The 18,014-nt window shown below is 38.8% G+C and overlaps 1 protein-coding gene across 5 annotated transcripts in view; it reads right to left on the bottom strand.

Moving 5' to 3' along the window:
* Window positions 1–18,014, bottom strand: part of RELN (reelin) — a 462,208-nt gene that overhangs the window by 176,702 nt on the left and 267,492 nt on the right. For all 5 annotated transcript variants that reach the window (XM_080663650.1, XM_080663648.1, XM_080663649.1 and 2 more), the window contains exon 11: window positions 15,999–16,144. In XM_080663650.1, coding sequence (XP_080519776.1) covers window positions 15,999–16,144 — 146 coding nt within the window. The remainder of the gene's footprint in view (window positions 1–15,998; window positions 16,145–18,014) is intronic.

Here is an 18,014-nt window from a genome sequence, read left to right as displayed (position 1 = left end):
ACAATATTAGCAATATCTAGGATGGCATGAGCATTTCCCTGAAAAGGAATATTAGTTCTCTATGGTTTAAATTATGTTTTCTCTAAGGAAATGTGGTTCTATGTGAACTGCATTTGAAGAAATGTCTGCCTAGGGGGGAGGGCTCTGTACAACATAGCAATTCATATTTATTCTTTGATGACTAACTCTAAAAATAAAGTCCCCGAATTATTTATTATAAAAACAGTGGTATCTATTATTTATTATAGAGTGGGATGAAGTTGGAACACAGAAAAAAGTTTCATAATCAATAAAATGCCTTAAGGCAATTTTTTTCCCTTAGAAGTGGCAAGATCACAATAATATTTAATTTGTATTTTTAAACTACAACTTTCTATTTTTTATGTCAAGAAAAAGGGGTATTTTTTTTGTAAGCAGTTTCTTCACTGGAAAGCTGATGATTCCCACTATCAGCTGTTTTTGGGATGGTTTGAGAATAAAATTGCTTTAATCAGCTCAAATATGAATCATTTTAAGAATGATATGAGAGAGTAGAATTTAAATGTTCTTGCCAAAAAATAAAAAAAGATAAATATATGAGGCGATGATGTGTCAACTGAAAATGGAGGAAACCCTTTCACAAAATATACATATATCAGATCACCATGATGTACACTTTAACTAGCTTATAATTTTAAATTTCTCAATCAATTATACATCAATTTAAATTATATCTTAATAAAGCTAAAGTTAAACAAAATGTTCCTTCATGAGCCTATAAAAAGGATCATATATATTCTTTGAAGGGAAATTTGGCAGTAACTATAAAAAAATTACATATATACATAAATGTCTCAAAAATATATACACATATCTTTCAATTTTGAAAGTGAAATGTATTTTAATAAACACTGCCTTTATAATTATTCAAAGTGTGTGTATACATTTTTGGGGGACACCCTATATATGTGTATATGTATACATACATGTCTGATTCTCTAAATTTCATTTTAGGAATTTTTATTTCAGAAATACTTTAACAAGTATAAAAAAATTTATTACAATATTCTTTGTCTATTAATAGGGGTTGTTAGATAAAAAATGAAATTCTGGTCAGTTTCTCTTTTTGATACAGTCACAGCAAAGTCTGAATGAATATATGCCTACACACACACACACACACACACACACACACACAGAGTGGCCAGATTATGATCTCTGAACGCATAATAATCTGGCCACTCAGTGTATATCCTATATAATAAAAGGCTCATATGCAAATTGTCCCCTCTACCAGGAGTTCGACCAGCAGGCAGGCTGGCCAGCCACCCATGTCCCCTCCCACTGGCCAGGCTGGCTGGACCCCACCCATGCACGATGCACAAATTAATGCACCGGGCCTCTAATACACACACACACACACACACACACACACACACACACACACACACATATAAGTGGCCAGATTATTATACGTTCAGAGATCATAATAATCTGGCCACTCAGTGTATACTAGAGGCCTGTTGCATGAAATTCGTGCACTCAGGGGGTCCCTCAGCCCAGTCTGCACCTTCTTGCAGTCCAGGAGCCCTCAGGGGATGTCCTTAGCGCCGCTGTGGAGGCGGGAGAGGCTCCTGTCACTGCCACTGCACTCGCCAGCCGTGAGCCTGGCTTCTGGCTGAGTGGCGCTCCCCCTGTGGGAGTGCACTGATTATCAGGGGGCAGCTCCTGTGTTGAGCGTCTGCCCCTGGTGGTCAGTGCGCATCATAGCAACAGTCGTTGCGCTGTTTGGTCGATTTGCATATTAGCCTTTTATTATAGAAGACTAGAGGCCTGGTGCATGAAAATTCATGCATTGGAGGGGGGGGGGTCCCTCAGCCCGGCCTGCCCCCTCTCACAGTCTGGGAGCCTTCAGGAGTGGGAGGCTACCTAGTGAACAGGGGAAGGCGATGCCTCCATCACACCTCTGCTACTGCCACTGCTGGCAGCACAAGCCTCGGCCCGCCCTGGTTATCTGCACCTTGGGCCAGCCCTGGGCGGCTGGGCAGCCCTGGCCGAGGTGCAGATAACCAGGGCGGGCCGAGGCTTGCCTGTGCCTCACGCTGAGGCTTGCCTGTGCCTCACGCTGGCCCTGGGCGGCTGGGGGCTGAGGGGACTGGGGGACTCTGGAGGCAGGCGAGCGGAGTGGCCGGACCTACCTGGGGGCAGGCCCGGCCGTGCCGCACCTGCCACCCTGGCAGGGCTGAGGGGACTGGGCGCTGCCATGTTGTGGCTGTGGACACCACCCTCTTTGAGGGCGTAGCAGTCAATTAGCACTGTGGTCGGCAAACTGTGGCTTGCGAGCCACATGTGGCTCTTTGGCCCCTTAAGTGTGGCTCTTCCACAAAATACCACATCCTGGCGAGTCTATTTTGAAGAACTGGCATTAGAAGAAGTTTAAGTTTAAAAAATTTGGCTCTCAAAAGAAATTTCAATCGTTGTACTGTTGATATTTGGCTCTGTTGACTAATGAGTTTGCCGACCACTGAATTAGCATATTCCCTCCTTACTTGGTGTGGGTGCCGCCACCTTTTGTGAGGGTGTGATGATCAATTAGCATATTCCCTCTTTATTAGATAGGATACCAACATTTTAACTGTAGGAAATGTGATATGCAAGGGGGACTATTTTATTTTAAACATTTGCTTTAAAAATGAAAATAATATTCAAATAAAAAGATTTTTAAAAGGCATTTAATTAATATACATTATAATTCAGAATGAAAAGTTAGATGATCTCATTATAGGTTGATGAAAGTACTAAGAATATTAATATAGGCAATAAAGGTCTTATATTTAATCAGATCTCTTCCTACTCTTATTGGCAAAAATGGTTCTAAAGGTGATGGATCTATGAAAAATTGTTTTATTATATTTTTCAGAATATATTAAGTCAAATTAGCAACTTTAGGTTTGAACTAAGATATGGAATAAAGCCTGGATATAAGATCCCACGTTTGCCAAGTTCATAGGTTTTTAATCTACTATGAATTCTCTGAGATTGAATAAATTCCTGATATTCATAAGGTCTCTACTTGGGATAAATTCTCTGATATTTAATAAGGGATGTACCAGAGGTAAAAACCCTTCCACATTAATTTATATTCATGAGGTTTATCTCCAGTATGAGTCCTGTGATGTCTAGCAAGGGGTGTGCTTTGACTGAAGGCTTCTCCACATCCATTGCATTGGTAGGCTTTCCCTTGAGCAGACAGCTTAGGTGAAGGTAAAGGATGAGCTCTATTTGAAGGCTTCCCTGCAGGTATTGCATTTCAAAAATTACTTTCTTCATTTGGTTCTACTGTATTTCACTGAAGTTCAATTTTATTTCAGGTTTTTATTACACACTAGAGGCCCGGTGCACAAATTTGTACATGGGTGGGGTCCCTTGTCCTGGCCAGTGATCGAGGGGGGCCAGCTGGCTGAGGGGAGGGACCCCAGGAGGTTGGCCAATCGCCACCCCCCCCCCCATCGGGGCCTATCAGAGGGGCCAATCTGCAAGGGGGAGAGACCGTGGGAGGTTGGCCAGCTGGGAGGAGGGGCTGCGGGAAGTTGGCCGGCCAGGGGGAGGGGCCGAGGGAGGTTGGCTGTGGGAATGCACTGACCACCAGGGGGGAGTGCCTGCACCCTGGTGGTCAGTGCACATCATAGCGACTGGCCGACTGGTCATTCTGGTCGTTCGGTTGTAACAGTTGCTTAGGCTTTTATATATATATATATATATATATATATATACACACACACACACACACACACACACACACATATATATATATATATATGCACATACACATATATATATAGATACATAGATATAGATAAAGATATAGATATAGATATTATGTTTCCTTATAGTCTTGTTGGATTAACATGAATGAAAATATTGGCTTTAGAATGGTAGACAGCATTCAGCTTTCTAACTAATAAGACTGAAATATAACCTGCCCTGGAGAACTGTTTAGAGAAAAGAATGTATTGCCTGGGACATTATAGTCCCAATCAATGTTAGTTTCCTGTTCCCCCATCTTCCCTGTAAAATGTAGTGCTATTTTTGTCTTAAAATAAGTGAAGACAGCAATGAAAAGAAATCTCTAACTTATAATGAGTATTTTTTTCATACTAGAATAAGCAGAGAAACAATCCTGGATAAAGTTGCAGTACGGTATGGAAAGTGTTTTTGCTTAAATATCTTTCAGGAAGGGGGTACTTAGCTGAAAGATTGTGTTTTATCTATCTACTAGAGGCCCGGTACACAAAATTCATGCATGCGGGGGGGAGGGGGTCCCCTCAGCCCAGCCTGGACCCTCTCCAATCTGGGTCCCCTTGAGGGATGTTTGACTGCCGGTTTCGGCCTGAAACTGGCAGTCGGACATCCCTCTCACAATCCAGGACTGCTGGCTTCTAATTGCTCACCTGCCTGCCTGCCTGATCACCCCTAACCGCCTCTGCCTGCCAGCCTGATCGCCCCTCACTGCCCCCCTCTGCCAGCTTGGTCGCCCCTAACTGCCCCCCCACTGCCCTGCTGGCCTGGTTGCCCTTCACTGCCCCCCTCACTGGCCTGGTCACCCCTTACTGTTCCCCTCTGCCAGCCTGGTCGGCCCTCACTGCCCCCGCAGCCAGCTTGGTCGCCCCATGCAGCCTGCTGTTCAGTCGTTTGGTCATCCCTCGCTAACCCCCCTGCCAGCCTGGTTGCCCCATGCAGCCTGCTGTTCAGTCATTTGGTCATCCCTTGCTAACCCCCCTGCCGGCCTGGTCACCCCACACAGCCTGCTGTTCAGTTGTTACTGTGAGGGTGTCGTGACCAATTTGCTTATTACCCTTTTATTAGTATAGATTGGTCTTTTGTATTGAGATTTTGGCCACAATCTATCTGGGCCCCTAAATTTATTTTAATTTTATATTATCTGCATGGTCAAGTAGGGTTTGCTTTAAATAAACATGTCTGTAAAACATGACCCATTTAATACAATGTTAACTTAGATTGGCAATATATCTTCAATTCACTGACCCTGAATTATAAGCTTAACTAAAATCCCCCTTCAGCTTTGTAAGTATTTTGTGACAAGGATTCTAATCAGAGGTAACATCATTCTTCTGGTTGGACAGAGGGAATACTTTATAGAAAATAACAAGAAGATGCTCAAGCTGTTCTAAAGAGTCCTAAATAATTTTGAAGCCCATTTTTACAAAAAGCATCAACTTACATTGAAAGGGCTACAATGGAGATTGGGGTTGTGTGTGTGTGTGTGTGTGTGTGTGTGTATGTGTTTGCAGTTTTGATTTTCAAAGGTTATATATAAGATTCTTTGATTCAATCTCCTGGAACAAGGAGTCCAATATAAAATTGTTTGATTTGATTTAATATTAATTTTGTCTTAATTTCATTCCACTAGATAGCATTAAATTTTAAGAAAGACAGTTGAGTCAGTTGAAGGCATGTCCCACTTTGCAAGCAATGTCTTTAAAATATATAACTAATAGTTTGCACTTTGCTCTCTTTATTAAATCATCTATTAGACACGGAGTTATGGCTGACCTAAGGAAACCACTGTCTGTGCTCAAATTTTTTTCTATAATTTTAGATGAGCTGTTTTAAAATATATTTCTTGATAGGGCTCTTCAGAGCAAGTTTATACAGCAGTTATCTTAATAGGGTATGGATGGTAGTGGAATAGGACTGTAGGACTGGAAGTTGGAGGGAAGTGGAAATAAGCCAGAGGTTCAGAGATTACTCTCTCTCTCTGACCATTTGAAAAAAAGTCAGCAAGGCCAAAGATGGGAATGGAAGTTTGATCCCAGGACAAGTCTTGTATGCCCTATGGCATCTTTTTTATATCTTGCTGGTATGTGGGAATTCTGGGTATTTTGTCTTACGTAGGAGGCATTTGTCACTACTAGCCTTTTATTTTTATGTTTTTAATTAGGGAAAGACTCGTCACACAAGTGAAGGCTAAGGCCTTGAAAGGACACCTGCATAAGTCATTCTAAAAAAGTACAGATGGAAATATTTTTGAAGTTTAAAGAAAGAAATTCTATTTGTTTTTATTATGATAACAATATTCTCATTATTGAAAAATTGGAAAATATAAAGAGTACAAGAAAAAAATCACCCATAATCACACTATTCTAGAGACAAGCACAGCACAATTAATATTTTAGTGTATTTACTTCTAATATTCTATATGTATATTTCCATATAGTTGTGATAATATTGTATATGTTTTTATATTCTGCCTTTTTCACTTACATTAATAATGCACACATTTTCCAGGTTATTGGCTCTATATAAACAGGCCAGGTAATATGTATTTTTTAAATTCTTTATTGTTGAAAGTTTTACATATGTCTCCTTTTTCCCCCATTGACCTCTCCCTGCCCGCTCCCACTCACCCCAGCACATGCCCCTACCCCCCTATTGTCTGTGTCCATTGGTCATGCTCATATGCATGGATAAAAGTCCTTTGTTTGATCTCTTATCTCCCACCCCCCACCCCCATCACCTGCCACTCTCCCCTGCCTTCCTTCTGAGGTTTGACGGTCTGTTCCATGCTTCTATGTCTCTGAATCTATTTTTGTTCATCAGTTTATGTTGTTCATTATATTCCACAAATGAGTGAGATCATGTGATATTTATCTTTCTCCAACTGGCTTATTTCGCTTAGCATAATGCTCTTCAGGTCCATCCATGCTGCTGCAAACGGTAACAGTTCTTTCTTTTTTATAGCAGCGTAGTATTCCATTGTATAGATGTACCACTGGTTTTTTACCCATTCATCTACTGATGGGCACTTAGGGTGTTTCCAAATCTTAGCTATTGTAAATTGTGTTGCTATGAACATAGGGATGCATATATTCTTTCTGACTGGTGTTTCTAGTTTCTTGGGATATATTCCTCGAAGTGGGATTACTGGGTCAAATGGGAGGTCCATTTTTAATTTTTTGAGGAAACTCCATACTGTTCTCCACAGTGGCTGCACAAGTCTGCATTCCCACCAGCAGTGCACGAGGGTTCCTTTTTCTCCACATCCTCTCCAGTACTTGTCGTTGGTTGATTTGTTGATGATAGTCATTCTGACAGGTGTGAGATGGTACCGCATTGTTGTTTTAATTTGCATCTCTTGGATGATTAGTGACTTTGAGCATGTTTTCATATGTCTCTTGGCCTTCTGTATGTCCACTTTTGAAAAGTGTCTATTTAGGTCCTTTGCCCACTTTTTATTGGATTGTTTATCTTCCTTTTGTTAAGTTGTATGAGTTCCCTATAAATTTTGGAGATTAAACCCTTATCAGATGTAACATTGGCAAATGTTTTCCTATGCAGTGGGCTCTCTTGTTTTGTCGATAGTTTCTTTTGCTGTGCAGAAGCTTTTTATTTTGATGTAGTCCCATTTGTTTATTTTCTCCTTAGTTTCCATTTTCCTAGGAGCTGTATCAGTAAAGACATTGCTATCACATATGTCTGATATTTTGCTGCCTATGGATTCTTCTAAGATTTTTATGGTTTCCCATCCCATCTTACGTTTAAGTCCTTTATCCATTTTGAGTTTATTTTTGTGTATGGTGTAAGTTGGTGATCTAGTTTCACTTTTTTGCATGTATCTGTCCAATTTTCCCAACACCATTTTTTGAAGACATTGTCTTGATTCCATTGTATGCACTTGCCTCCTTTGTCAAATATTAATTGAGCATATGGCTTGGGTTGATTTCTGGGTTCTCTGTTCTGTTCTATTGGTCTATATGTCGGTTCTTGTGTCAGTACCAGGCAGTTTTGAGAACAGTGGCTTTATAATATAGTTTGATATCTGGTATTGTAATCCCTTCAACTTTCTTCTTCTTTCAGATAATATTTTATTATGCACATGCCAAGCTATATTTAGTCATTATTCTATTATTTAATTTAAAAATATAGTGATAGTTACAGGCAGTCCTTGCATTACATCAGACTTTACTTACATCGTTTTGTGGTTACTTCGCCATCTCCCATTTATTTATAAAAAAAAAGTTCCGTCATTTCGATGTATGTACATATGTGCTTTATGTTTTTTATTATTTATTTACCACAAGTAAAGGTCAGCAATTGTTATCTTTCTTTTAAATTTTTTTACTGTTTCACTTCATTACTGCTGTGTGAGTGCTCCATGTGAGTGACGTAGGTGCTTACATAGGTGGGTTCCGACCTACTGCGAAAATCGCGTTACATCGCGCCGTAGGAACGGATCTCCGACGTAACCCGAGGACTGCCTGTACATTATTTATCCCATTTTCTGGGCCTGAGAAATTACATTCTCAATTCCCTAATGCCCCTGGATATGTTCTAAAGCACAGATAACCTCAAGTTAAGGTTCTGAAGGTGTGAGAGTTCTGCTCTTGCTTCACATAAACTCTTAGATATTCAGGACTATTTGGTGGCCAGTGTTGATGAGGTGCACTACCAAGGAGGGAATATGGAAAACAAAGACATACGAAGTAGGCATATGAACATTTTGGTGCTAGCAACCTACTCTGACATTTTCAACAGAAAAATCCTATCACTGGCTAATGACCCAGGGCGTCAGGAATCAAAGCAGTTCAGAAGGATTAATATTTCATCCTCTTTTTCCATTTGACTTCAGTAAAGGAGGTCCTCTCGGCTAGGGAGCCAGTTGGATGCTCATATGGACAGCTGGTTTGTAAAGGGGAAAGGAGCAAAAAACCAATTCAAGAATGGCAGTGCCAAGAGCAAAAATGTTGTGCAAATGTGCTGCAATTTAAAAAGGATCTACAATTCATATGAAGGAGTTCCAGAACAATTTTTAGCATACGTAGCTAACATATAGAGCTTTTTTTTTAATTAGAAAAATTACTACTTATACTCTTTAAAGATAAAAATAATTTGCTTAAATAGAAAGCAATGTTAGAACCCAGGTCAAAAACAAAACAAAACAAGTAAGAAGTAATACGTGTCTTTTAACAGCGTGCAACAAGTTTACGCTGATCCGTTTTAGCACCTTCAGGGTTTTAAAAAATACCCAATTATCATTTTAACTAGTATTGTCTTTTTTCATAATGACCTACTTATTGGTTTATTTAGGGGTTTCTTGGCCTTTTTAATTTTGTTTGTGTTTCTTGTATATATCACTAATAAATATGAGCAAATTTTTTTGAGCACCACTTTGCTCGTATCCCATTACTGATAATTATAGTTGGGATAACAACTAATTTCTAAGTTTTTGGATAGCTTATTATGTGCCATACATTGTGCAAAGTGCTGCAGATATACTGTTGCATAAAATACCCCCATTTTTTTTTTGTTAATCCTCACCCAAGGATACTTTTTCTATTGATTTTTTAAAAATACATTTTTATTTATTTAAAAGAGGAAAGGAGAGGAAGAGATAGAAACATTAATGACAGAGAATCATCCATCAGCTACCTCTTGCACACCCCACAAATGGGGATTGAGCCTGCAACCTGGGCATGTGCCCTGACCGGGAATCGAACTGTGACCTCCTGGTTCACGGGTTGATGCTCAACCACTGAGCAACACTGGCCAGATGAGCTTAAATTTTTTATTTGTGCACTGCTCTTTCTTGAATCTCTCATCTTCCTCTAGAGTTAATATCTAGGCATACATCTTCCAGTAATTCATTTAGAGAGGGTAAACTTTCTGAACCTTATGCAGTTGAAAAGGTTTTTATTTTCCCTATGACTTGAATGATATTTCTCTGGAGAAGAATCTTATGTTCTAAATAATTTTCTCTCAGAAATTAAAATAACTTTTTCATTTTTTAAAATTTATGCTTAATGCTACCAAGGAAAGTACAATGAATCTCAACTAGAAGCTCTTAGGACTTCCTCTCTTATCGGTACTCCAAAGTTTGTACTCAGATGGTCTAGGATTGGGTATTTTTCCATTCATTTTGCTAACCATTTTGATTCAGAGGTTCTTTTCTTTCTTCTTCTTTCTTAAATCTCAGGAATTTTCCTTCAATAATAAGGAGTCTTTGAATATTTCATTCTACATATTCCCTCTGATTTCTCCTTCTGATTGTCCTATTATTTCTAATGTTAGAAGTCCAATTATTTTTATGTTTAATTCCCACCCCATCCCCACCCCCTAACTTACATCTCCTTTTCTTTTATCTAATGACTCTAGTTTTGGGAATATCCAAGACTCAAATGTCCAACTCATTAATTTGCTCTTCATTTATACTGATATTCAGGGGGAGAAAATTCTTCAAGTTTGTTTTAACAATCGTAAAGTTTCATTGCTCACATATTATTTTTTTCCTTATAAAATCTTTTTATTTCACAAATGCAGTATGATCTCTTATCCCTCTGAGGATATTAATTATACTTCTCATAAAAATCTTCATTTGTATAGTCCACTACTTCTAATTTCTTAGCTCTTAGTTCTCTAGTTTGGAGTTGATTTTACTCAGATTTGATGATTTGGGTCATTTGTTTAAATTTGTTTCTGCTATGCTCTCTTAGTTTTGGTGCCTGTGCACCCAGTGATGGGGAAGCAGATGTGCCCTTGGCTGGCGACTGCCATGGTGGCTCTGCAATCCCTTTGAGGTTTCCAGCCACCTGACATTGCCCCACTTTTCCATTCCAAGGGTCCACATTCACTGCTTGCTTATGGGAAAGACCCCTGCTTGGAAGGGGGTGTACTGAGGGCTCACCTACGTGGCAGGTACTACAGCAGTACCTCAGAATCCCTACCTGCTCTGTGTCCAGCGTCACTGACCTGCAGCAGCACTGGGACACCTTTTGTAGGGTCTTATTCAACATGTGTTTTGGGCTACAGTTTCCTCCTTCCACCAAATCCCTTCCTCCTCTCACTTTCTTTTGTGTGTGTAATCCTTCCTAATTCTGGATCCAAGACTACAATTTCTGGTTTATAGTGTTATTATAAATTCATTTGCTCATTTTCTAAATATGTTTTTATTGATTTTAGAGCGAGAGGAAAGGAGAGGGAGAGAAATATCGATCGGCTCCCTTCTGCCCACCCCCTACTGGGGATTGAGCTCACAACCCAGGCATGTGCCCTGACCCAGAATTGAACCAGTGACCTTTGGTACATGGGACAACACTCAACCAACTGAGCCCCAGCATAATTTTCTGTAATTTCCAAGGATTTGGGGCAGGTAGGGAAGACTGGAACATGCTGTTTTGATTCAATTATTCTCATATTCATTGCACTTGTGGAGTTGCTCTCTTTAACATGAATACTCTGGTGATGACAAAATAAAGATATTTTAAAAAGGTATTTGGGCCCTAACCGGTTTGGCTCAGTGGATAGAGCGTCGGCCTGCGGACTGAAGGGTCCCAGGTTTGATTCTGGTCAAGGGAATGTACTTTGGTTGCGGGCACATCCCCAGTAGGGAGTGTGCAGGAGGCAGCTGATCGATGTTTCTCTCTCATCAGTGTTTCTAACTGTCTATCCCTCTCCCTTCCTCTCTGTAAAAAATCAATAAAATATGTATTTTTTAAAAAAAGGTATTTGGAAGTGGGATGGGGAGAGATTAACCAAAGAACTTATATGCATCTATACATGACCCATGGACACAGACAACAGTGTGGTGAAAGTCTGGGGTGGGGTAGCGGGTGGAGTGGAGGGGGTCAGGGGAAAAAAAGGGGAGCATCTATAATATTTTCAACAATAAAGATAAAAATTTTTTAAAGAAAGAAAAACGGTATCTGAATAGTAAAAACATACTATGTTTGCTTTTGGAATGAAAGACAAGTATACAAATTCCATATTATAGTAATGCATTTTCCATAAAGCCCCCACCCACCTGAGGACAGCCTGGGCTAGGTAAGCTATGGTGGTTGCTAATTAAATGATGTGTTTGTAAGGTTAAGCCACAGTTCAGAAAGACTGACATAAATTAGCAGTGTATCTATTAAAGTTTCTCTCTGCAGAAGTAACAGATGTCTTCTTTAGGAAAAAGAAGGAAGACTTTAAAATCCCACTTTAAAAGACTAAACTCAACAACACTGGCTTTGGGACAGCGTTGTGATATGAAAGGCAAACTGTTCTCACATCCTTGTGATCTAAGATCAAATTCTTTGATTCAATGGTAGGAAAACAGGGATATTTGTAAAAGTGGGTTCCAAAAAATGTCATAATGACTTAGTAGCTTCCTTTTTTTCTTGCTATTCAGGTGCAAGGTTTGGAAATATTATTAGAGAGAACCACATCTTCTATTTTCTCTCCCATATTTCTTATGGGAGGAAAACGGTTAAAAGAGATGAAAATATTATAGCCATATAAATAATTTAATTTTAAAATTGTTTAAAAAACTGACCTCAAAGCTACAGAATTAAATAAACTTAATTGGTTACTCTAAATATCATCTGTTTTCTACCTACTTAGGCAGGTGAGCTTATAATGACAAATTATGTGGATGGAGATGCTTGAGGAGAAGAACGAGACAAATATTCTGTAAACCTGGCTGAGCAAACAAAACACATCAAGAATTTCACTACCAGAGTCCTAATCTGTTTTCCTTTGTCAGCTTTTACCATAGGTACAAATGCTTCACATTAATTTGAATTTGTGACAGGACTTTCCTCCCAAAGCAATGATTAAAAATTATTATAGCAACATTCTTTCCTAGACCAATAAAATAGCATTTGGGACTGGGTGGGTGTGCAGAGGGGGCACACACATATACACACATCACTGTAGGCTAACCCAGCATTTTTATCATCACCCCAAACGCCGAATATGCTAGGTCCTGTCATTATCCTTTTATACCTTTACAACGTAATGCAATCTTAATAACTGAGCACCAGATGGGAGCATAGTGAGGTAATTCTGGGTGTGTGGCCTGATATCCTGGGGGAAGAGCTCCAAATAAGCCAAGGTGTGGTGTTAGAATAAACTACTTTTAGAACTTAGATGATTAGTTGTGTACCAATTAGAGCGGCACAGGTGTTTCTGTCAAGCACATTATCCCATGTTATTGGATAAGAAACCTGCTGACAATGCCATAGCTTGAAAGCATCAGCCTCTGAACTGTAACCAATCCCTGATACATCCTTAGTCCAGAGGAATGTCCAAAGGCATAGTTGAAACCACCGAGTCACAGAATGAATAGAAATTACTCTGATGTTCATCTGTGTCCATATTGATTTTAGCTTTTTTTTTTTAAAGGCACATATACTTTTATTTTTTTAAATATTTATTTGTTAAATTAATTGGGGTGACATTGGTCAACATGAAGATATAAATTTCAGGTGTGGGTTTCTACGTTACAAGATCTGTATATTGCATTGTGTGCCCACCACCCAAAGTCAAATCTTCTCCTGTCACCTTATATTAGACCCCTTTTTCCTCCACCCCCTTCCTCCTGGCAATCACCACATTGCTGTTTGTGTTCATGAGTTTCAGTTTCATATCCCACATATAAGTGAAATGGTAGAGTTCTTAGGCACAAATACGTTTAGTTCTTTTTGTTTTGTTTTGTTTTGTTTTGTAAGATTATTTGGTTTAGCCATGGATTCTCTTGTATCATTAGTGCTCTGTGAACATGGAATGTCTGATCTGTTAATTGACATTTATATTTCCAGATGTTTTTGGACCAGTACATTAATTTTTAAAAATGTTTAATTTCTCCTAATAGCAAATCAATTGCTTTGTAAGCTTAATTCATGAATGGGTGTTTTTTTTGTGTGTGTGTGTGAGTTTATCTTCACTGTTACTAGTAGAGGGGATTTCTTTTGTTCCTTTATAAACAGGGCTTCATGATACTACACGTTAAAAAAAAAAAAAGAGGAAAAGGGAACTGTGGGAGATAAAACAGGTAAAAATAAATTTTCTCTCTCCTCAAAACAATAAGAGTAAATGGCATTGCCCGGCCATGGTGGCTCAGTAATTGAACACTGACCTATGAACCAGGAGGTCACGGTTCCATTCCTGATCAGGGCATAAGCCTGGGTTGCGTGCTTGATCCCCGATCATGCAGGAGTCAGCCAATCAATGATTGTCTCTTATCATTGATGTCTCTATCTCTCTGCCCCACTCCCTTGCTCTCTAAAATTAATAAAGATATATATATATATTTATATATATATTTAAAAAGAGTAAGTGGCATTGAAGACTAAGTTTTACTAGAGAGGGGAGGGAGCGGGAGAGGGAGAGGACATGGTAGTACTGAAGATGAAAATTGCTTCTCTGCTTTACCGGGACAAGGGCTGGGTATCACTGAGATGTGGCCCTCACTGAAGAGGATGACTCTTCACTGCTGGATGGGTGGCCTGAGCTTGGAGAAATGAAGGAGTGGAGATCAGCAAATCTCTTGTGCTTCAAAATCTGGGACCCCCTCATAGGCAGTCAAACTACATAATCAGGAAGAATATTTGAATTGGTCTTTGTATCGAGGTCAGAAAGAATGATATGCTGGTGATGGATCCTTTATCTCCAGAAGGTAGGTAAAGATGCCTTGCATACGTTGTCAAAGTTCTGGGCCCCATCAGAGCCCTTTGGTCTGTGAGGGGAGTGGAATGAGCCCTGTGTAGTGTAAGGCCTGAGCATCAGTGCTAGGCCCATAGAGGTCAATGGTAGGCCCCGAAGGGGTGGGGTCCCTCAAAGCGTCAATCTCCTTCAGAGGCCTACCCTCGCCTGTGCCACAGACTTCCCTGGGGCAAGAAAGAGCAGAGCTGTCAGCCACAACAGAAACCTAGCTTTCAACAGTAAAAGGCCCCGATGTGGCCCCAAGGAGTAGCCGCAGCAGTGGCAGCTCAGGCTGCTGGTCAGATTTCCCTGTGATTGGGCCTGAATGCACTTCCTGGGCAATGCACAGGAAGTGGGGAGCCCAAGAGAGCAATATTGGCCTTCTTGTCACTCAGGCACTTAGATGTTCCATCCAGGTTTCATTTAACTTGTTGTGATCAGAGAGACATGACTATATCTCAGGTGTGTTATGGAAAAGCTTCTCATAGTAAACAATTAAATGACTGCTGTTTCATATTCATGATGAAATTACATTTAGTGTTATTTCATTTATCCTCATTGTAGTATTAGAAAACATATACTAAATAATGGGAACTGGTGTTATGATTACATGTACTTATTGCAAAAACAAAGCTAGGTGAGTACCAGGAAATTTCTAGACTTTCTTCCCCACTTACACTACCTTATAAATTTTGATTTTCTGAACCTATTAATATTTTTAAATGTGAACTTATGAAAATGTTGCTTGATTAATATGAGATATCTTAGAACAGTGTCGGCAAACTCATTAGTCAACAGAGCCAAATACCAACAGTACAACGATTGAAATTTCTTTTGAGAGCCAAATTTTTTAAACTTAAACTTCTTCTAATGCCACTTCTTCAAAATAGACTCGCCCAGGCCATGGTATTTTGTGGAAGAGCCACACTCAAGGGGCCAAAGAGCCGCATGTGGCTCGCGAGCCGCGGTTTGCCGACCACTGTCTTAGAACATAGGACCCAGAAGAAGGCACATATCTCAGAATGGCCAGAAAATACTGCCACCAAAACACTCTCATAGCTTCATTTCTCTTCTACTGCAATCTCAACCCCATATTCCTCCTTTACAAATATCTCAAAGATAAATTTTACCCCCTCAACAACTTTTAAAGATCAGAACCATCAAAAATCAGATAATCGCATTGATAAACCTCAGATTTCACAGAGACAACTGAAAGTCTCAATATAATAGCAGTGAAAAAATTTTACATTCTATACAGTTTGAAAAAAAAACTTCCTCCCAGTAAAAGCTGAATAAACAAAGATAAAATATAAGTGTTTCAACTGAAGATAAAAGGTATTCACAATCACCAATTTTTAATATGCATAAAAATAGTTGATTACTAATAAAAAATATTTAGGTTAAACGTAACCCTTATCTGTTCTAAGAATCATCAGTATTGATTTAGCTATGCTTTGCTACTTAACAATATGCATTAAAATATGTGAGTGGAATAAATGTAAGTGCTCTACACAGCATGGGAGATAACAATTACTTACCCTGTAGGTTGGCTCTCAAATTCTTCTGACCACTGCTCTTGAATATCCTCTGTAGAAAGATCTACATCCCGGGTGGTTGCAAAATTAAATTCACTGCCTTCATTTCCATGGAAATAAATGGAGTTCCCTTCTGACTGACAGCTATGCTGTAGATAAAAAGAGAGCATGGGGTGGCTGTTGAATTGGTTTTGTAGCTGAATCTGTCTTACTCATGTATAATTAGAATTTTTAGAAAAGTCATTATATTATTTCCTCTATGATGGACTCTTAAGTCAAAGGGCTTGTTACCTCTTTTTTTTGTCTTGTTTAATTAAATTATAGTTTCTTTCTAACTTATTAAATTATAAAAAACGTGTCAAGAGGCCATTTGATCTCTGCCACCTCAGCCTTCAGAATGAAATAAGAATATTTTAATTGGAATAATTTCCCATCTTCAGCATAGTCCTTGTTGTAGGAATTAAGTGTGATAATGACTTGTCATATATTTTCAATACCGTGGTTATGGGCTAAATTGCACTGACCTTTTCACTATTCCATATAGTTCTAGCTTGTCATTCAAGTCTTCCACAATTTGTCTATAAATGGGGTATGAGTAGACTAGACTAGCCAGCTAATCAAAACATGTAATATAGAAAAGGTCAAAGTAATCCCTGATATGATCATATATTCTCAGCCACCTTTTGAGTAAAAGTTTCTGGCCAGACCTAAGAAGTGCTGAGAAATCACAAACTTTGTTATTCTCCAAAAGAACACTAGTTTTATAAAAAAAAATTTACAATAATTTTTTAACATTTTTTCAACTTAAAGTGAATAGTCAAAGGCAAGAGCAAACTCTGGAGCTGAGTAAACTAAGTATTTAAAAATGTGATAAATTTGCATTAATAATTCTTGGTAACAAGTTATATATAGAGAAATGCTAATAAATAAAAGATCAAACATTCTTTTATGTTATATAGATATATTCTAAAAATGAAATAGATGTGAAGAGAAGTAGTTGGGCAGAAAATATTAGTTAGGCAGAGCGAATGTAAGTTCTGTAGGGCAAGGATCATGTCCATTTTATTCTGTGTTGTAGTCCAGGTTTTAGCACAGTGTTGGCATATAGTAGGAATTAAAATATATCTAGTATTCTTTCAACAATTAAATAAATCAATGAGTGAATGATATGGCTATACCTTTTCGGGTATTAAATTAATCTTTCATGGAGAACTCAGTAGTAGAAGAGATTAACAAAGGTACTGGGAGAAAGGGGTTTATAATGAAGTAATATAATATATATTCTTTGCTCTAAAAATAAAATCCCAGTCTAGGTGAGATATATCAAAGATAGGTCTCAATGCCAGGCAACATATAGTAAGTGCTCATGAGTGAGAGAGGGTAGAAGTCAGTGTATCTGGGGGCTGGTGTAGGTGAGCAGGCTTCATAAATGAGTAGGACTTCAACAGCCTTTAAAATAAAAACGAAATCCAAGTTGGATGACAAATAAATGAATGACAAAGGTGTTAAGTAGGCATGATTTTCAGAATCACACTTTAGCCTGACAGCAAAGGATCTTAAATGGCAGTCTAAGAGATCTCTACAATATTCTGTTGGCAGTGGTAGTCTAGAACAGAGGAATGATGTGTGCAAACAAATGTTTTATGACAATTAAGCTGGTATTGCTGGTAAAATCAATTGGGGGAGGATTTATACTACTACACTGAAAGAGTAAATAAAGCTTTCAGAAACTCCTGTAAGTTCAAAAGAGTCAAAAGCATATGATCTTGGGGGAATCACCTCATAGCACTGAGAAATTAAGGCATATCCACTGGATCTTATCATCTTAGATATTCTGTTGTGTGTGGCATGTATCTCCTGTCAGAGAATCTTCTTCACAACACAATGAATACAGGTTATTAATAGATTCTAAACTGAGATCATTACATGCAATCTTTAACCCACACGCATTGATCAAAACCAGGATTCAGTTTTATTTAACAGTAAATAATCTGTCAGGCTTTGAAAAGCTGAAGTATC

This window comes from Plecotus auritus, assembly GCF_963455305.1.
Source record: "Plecotus auritus genome assembly, chromosome: 4".
Lineage (NCBI taxonomy): Eukaryota > Metazoa > Chordata > Mammalia > Chiroptera > Vespertilionidae > Plecotus > Plecotus auritus.
This window is presented reverse-complemented; position numbering and strand designations above follow the sequence as displayed.